The 5,039-nt window shown below is 43.2% G+C and overlaps 1 protein-coding gene across 1 annotated transcript in view; it reads right to left on the minus strand.

Annotated features, from left to right (window-relative positions):
• The window catches only part of PSMC1 (proteasome (prosome, macropain) 26S subunit, ATPase, 1), a gene marked incomplete at its 5' end in the record, with an annotated part of 7,611 nt that extends 2,858 nt beyond the window's left edge, over nt 1-4,753 (minus strand). The window contains 8 exons of the mRNA XM_008940739.1: nt 1-61; nt 823-1,012; nt 1,175-1,271; nt 2,197-2,325; nt 2,532-2,717; nt 3,232-3,356; nt 3,767-3,863; nt 4,700-4,753. Coding sequence (XP_008938987.1) covers nt 1-61; nt 823-1,012; nt 1,175-1,271; nt 2,197-2,325; nt 2,532-2,717; nt 3,232-3,356; nt 3,767-3,863; nt 4,700-4,753 — 939 coding nt within the window. The remainder of the gene's footprint in view (nt 62-822; nt 1,013-1,174; nt 1,272-2,196; nt 2,326-2,531; nt 2,718-3,231; nt 3,357-3,766; nt 3,864-4,699) is intronic.
• Nucleotides 4,754-5,039: the final 286 nt, after the last annotated feature.

The raw sequence follows: 5,039 nt of genomic DNA on the forward strand, positions 1-5,039 counted from the left end.
GTTCAGCAGCTCCAGCATCGTACGCTGGATCTCCCTCTCGCCACCAGAATTTGAGTCGTACCTTTAAGAAAACAGCAGAGTCAGGAAAAGCACTATGCAAATTTAAGAACACACATCACATAACTGCCACAAATGTATAAACAAAATAGCGATATAAAACAAAAAGCAGGTTTTCAGAAACATACTGTGCCACCTAGGTAAGTAAAGAGACAATGAACTATTCTTGTAGCTGGGGAAAGTAACAGCAATTGTGTGAAGGAAATCTGTCCTGTTTGTATGTACCTGGAAATCTTTTTCCTCCCTAACAAAATAAACAAATTAACATAGTAAAGGAAAAACCCCTAAATCTTAAAAGCACATACAGCCACTTCATAGAAAACAGCTTGTCACTCATTTTTCCATTTCAGTCTTTCCTCATGCATAACTGTGGTTGTAACTGCACACCCTTTACCATTATTAATGTGGGTCCTGGTTTAACTCTGCTTTTCCTGAAAGGCAGGGACCTCTGGCTGCATTTCTCTGCTTTCTGGCTTATCTATTTTGTTTTGTTCTTATTATGGGGCTCAATAATCTACATACAACATTCCTACATGCAGCCAGAGAACAGAGGTTACGTCCCTGGTCACATCCATTTAATATGAGAAGGCTGTGATGTATTTTAGTCCCAAAGAAGCTATTTGAAGTTTTACTCATTAAAAATGCTTGAATCACAAGAAGTTTTCTGAAAATGGTAGCAGAGCAAAGAGAGGGTTGCGAAGTGTCTCCAGTAAAGCCCTGCTGCCCCTGGCGGTGCCCGCGCGAGGGGGCAGCCGGTGCACTCGCCTCTTGGTGCCGATGGCGTCGATCTCGTCGATGAAGACGATGGAGGGCGCGTGCTCCTCGGCCACGCGGAACAGCTCGCGCACCAGCTTCGGGCCGTCCCCCAGGTACTTCTGGATGAGTTCTGACCCCACCACTCTCAGGAAGGTTGCCGACGTCTGGTTTGCCACGGCTTTGGCTAGTAAAGTTTTACCTGTTTTAATTGGAAAGAAATACTGTAATTAGTTTGGGGGGGAACAACTGCTTTAAGAAAACAGTCAGGTGACATTTGTGAGACATGGCAATGCTCTAATACTAAGCAAGCAGAATTTATTTTTTGTTAGCTCTGCATGGTTGTTACTGTACTGTAAGATACCTGTGCCAGGTGGGCCATACAGAATGACCCCTTTGGGTGGCTTTATACCCATCTCTTCATAGTATTCAGGATGGGTGAGAGGAAGCTCCACAGATTCCTGCAGCACAAGAAACACAAACCTGAGTTTTTATAAAGAGTAAGGACTCTCCACAGAATTTCTGTGGGAATCTTGAGAGCAGCATTAATAAAAGTCACAAAGGCCAAGAAGAACTTAATTGATTTCAAGACAGACCTCGAAAAGTTTGTCTCTCTGTTGCCCCCAATTCTGAAACAGACAACTACTCTATCTGGACAAGTCTTCCTATTGTTCCCACTCGACATGTGGAAAAGAAAGAAGTGAGCGTTCCCCTGCCACCAGCCTACATACATCATGATGAATTTAGATCACATATGATCATGCAATCCTGGAGGATCTTGAGGTAGGGGGACTTTTTATGAAAGGATGCCTTCCACCATGAGTTGCCAGGTACTACAAATCAATATTTTAAGAACATTTGTGATTTTTGACACCTACCCAAAGCAAACGGGTTGAATTTTACCACAGTTCAGATAAAGCTCTGCTGGTAGGAAAACAAAAAACCCACCACAAACCAAACAAACACAAAACCCCAACTGAACAACAAACAAATGCAAACACAGAACAAGCCAAAAATCCCCCACCCACCAAATCCTGAGATTGCATGGCACCCAATGCTCAGAACAACCTCTGCGCTTTTTACAAATTAACTCTCATCCTGCAACAATCAATAACTTTACATGTTGCAGAACAATAAGGTACTGCAGAGGTTTCATGAGCTCGGGGCTTTACGGGTTCCATAGCAACCTGTGTACAGTTTGTGAGCACCAGTGCTGCCCAATCAAGAAATACAGGTGCAGGAGTCTGCTGAGAAGAAATGTGCCACAGCAAGGTACAAAAGGGTGCTGCACCAACAGCCCAGTCCTGCTGCTACACATGTGAGCTCCCAGCACAGCAGCCCTGTTGCTTGGTTACTTAATGGTGTCAATTCAGTAGAACTGGATACCTTGATTTCTTGAATCTGGTTGTCAAGGCCACCAATGTCAGCGTATGTTTCTTGAGGAGCTTTCTCCACTTTCATCACAGTAACTAAAGGGTCTGTGTCATCCATCAGGACTCCTATCACAGCATGAACCTAATTCAAGCATTAAGAGTTGTCAAAGAAAGCAAGCAGCATTATCAATGCAAGCTCAAGCCTAAACCAAATGCCCACCTACTTAGGTGCATAAAATAAAGAGCAATAGCCTCAGGCCCTATGATCCCCTGATTCTCAGAAAAAAAAAAAAAGGCCAGTTAAAAACAGTACAGGAATTTGTGCTTCATTTTTTAAAAAGAACTCACCTTATGATTTAGCAATACAGAGCAGCCTGGCTCCAGCAGGTCCTTGTCCACAAAAGACAGAATACTGACATAGTGTTCCGACCCTACTGACGTGGACACGATAGCATGGTTGTCATCAATGATCTCCTCCAAGGTACCCACTGACATCGGTGTTCCCCTCAGATCATCCACCTTTGATCTTTCTTCCTGTTGTTAAAAGAATCCAAGAATAACTCAAGGACACAGGTGAAAATCTCCTTGTACAGCACCGGCCCAGCAGTCCACGCCGAACGTAACAGAGCCAGCCCCTGCTGTTGCTGTTTTGCTGCCCCGGAAGGCAGGGAAGCACAGGTCAGGAACAAAATCCACTATTATTTGAGTCCTGTCCTGTGGACACTGCTACATGGATGTGCATAGCTAGAATATTCTTTCTTTCTCCACTGCTGGGTATCTGGGAGCTGCACCTTGACAGACCACTAAGGAACAAAAAAACACTGTGGCCTGTAGCAACCCATGTTTGGACTAAAACCATTAAACCACTAGAAAAAAATCCTCTGTCTTCTGGACAGTAACCGAGATTTAATGAAGATCTGTAATATACATATTATGTTTGCACTGACTTACACATTCATGGCACTTTATTTCCATTACTTTTGTATGAAGTAGTTCACATCAGAGCACTTATTGTACTATTAGAATTAACAGTTTGCTCAAATCTTACCTCTTGTTTTTCTTCCAAAGGTTTCATCTGTTCTTGATTTCTGATAAATTCTTCCTCCATTAAGAGGTAATCTTTAATTCTCTCCAATTTCAACAATTTCAGCCTGCACTGTGTGTGAGGAGTCACTGTAATCAAAGTGGAATCACAGTATTTTAGACCAAGTTTGACATGGTACCAACTCTTCACTAATCCATTACTAGAAATTCTGCTTTACTTTCTGACAGTAACTTCTATATGAGCAGCAGTCACTATTGCACTTATCCCACCACAATTCCCGGTTAAAAAACCAAAATCTTTAAAGATAATGTCTCTCCTGCATTTTTCCTCATTTCAATTTCTCACTCTCTTACTCAGGAACTCACAGACTGAGTCTTGCATAACAGTAAACTTATTTTGAGTTTTCACGTTAATCAGAACTAAAATTTGGCTTCTGTTTAATGCCCTGCGAGCTGGGCGCGGGCTGAGGTGGGGGGCAGGGGAGGGGAGGGCTCTGCGCAGACGGCTCGGGGGACTGCCAGGCAGGCAGAGCGCTTACCCAGGGGCAGTTTGCTGGCAGCATCTGGTCCCTTTGTTTTCTTCTTCTTCTTTCCCACTCTGGTTGGAACTGGAGGTTCATATTTCTTCTTCTTATCCTTATTCGTAAAAATAAAAAAAATAAATGGGGATATGAACCCTGAGAATACAGACGCTGGGCACACCGACTGAGACAGAGCTCAGCTGAAGCTGAACGGCTCCCTAACAAAATTCTCTCCTTTACAACACACAGCGAGGAGCCCAGAGAAGATATTACCATCTTTTAAGAGAGTTCAAAAATGTATTCTTGTGCTTATTTTACATCACTTTTAAATCTAAGTTTCTGTCAATTTTCTGTGAATACAGAACACAGACGGCTAAAGCCTGAAGTGAATCACAAACAAAACTCATAAATGAAAGGATGAGGGAAATACTGAATATGAACACTTCTGTTGCATTTTAATGAGCAGGTAACGTGCACTCTGCCAGCTGAGGCGCAGCTTGCCACGGGCTCTGCTTTGCCAGCTCCACAGGAACCTGGAAAAGCCTCTGGTGGCCCACCCCATGAAATACAGACTTCACGCTGATGGCAGTATGATGGCTTTCAAACCAAACCCAGTTAATTAAGTGACACCTTGAAGCCAACTAGTCTTTTGTAACCCAAACAGATTTATGGTTTTATTCTTTTTAAAAATAAATTATCACTGTCACATAATTTGTTTTCCTTTACAGTTAAGCCCCCTTTTCTAGTTTTGAACAGCAGCCTGTTTTCTCCAGTGTGCACTCAAAAGAAATAAGACACTTTATCAAAGCCAGTAAAAGTGTACTTTTATGAAGCTCCAAGTACAAGAACAAAAAGAAAAAACGAAAAATAAAGCCTATTGCTGTCAGGCTCTGTAGCAGCACAGCTGTAGTTCACCCTATAAATAAACCCATTTGTTTTGGTTCTAGTTACCTTGTCATCCTTCTTGCCCCCTCCAGGACCATGTCCACCACTCTGACTTTGACCCTAAGTAAAAAGAAAAAAACAACCAAGTAGAGGTAAGTACAGTGCTATCAATCTCAAAACCGATGGACAGTCCCATGTACAGAAATGCCCTAATGAGATTTCTGCTGGGCACACGAAGTACTAACGCACTCCAGTTAACTGTCAGAGGCCGGTGACTACGAAGAAGTGTGGGCCCGTGCGGCAGGGAGAGAGGACGCACTCGTTGCTGGGTTTATTGACACGGCACCGCGCTATGCTGATCCGAGGCAGTTTTAGCTGGTTTCTTGCTAGTGCGAACTACCGAGCG

The sequence above is a fragment of the Merops nubicus genome, unplaced genomic scaffold, assembly GCF_000691845.1.
Source record: "Merops nubicus isolate BGI_N331 unplaced genomic scaffold, ASM69184v1 scaffold1475, whole genome shotgun sequence".
Classification (NCBI taxonomy): domain Eukaryota; kingdom Metazoa; phylum Chordata; class Aves; order Coraciiformes; family Meropidae; genus Merops; species Merops nubicus.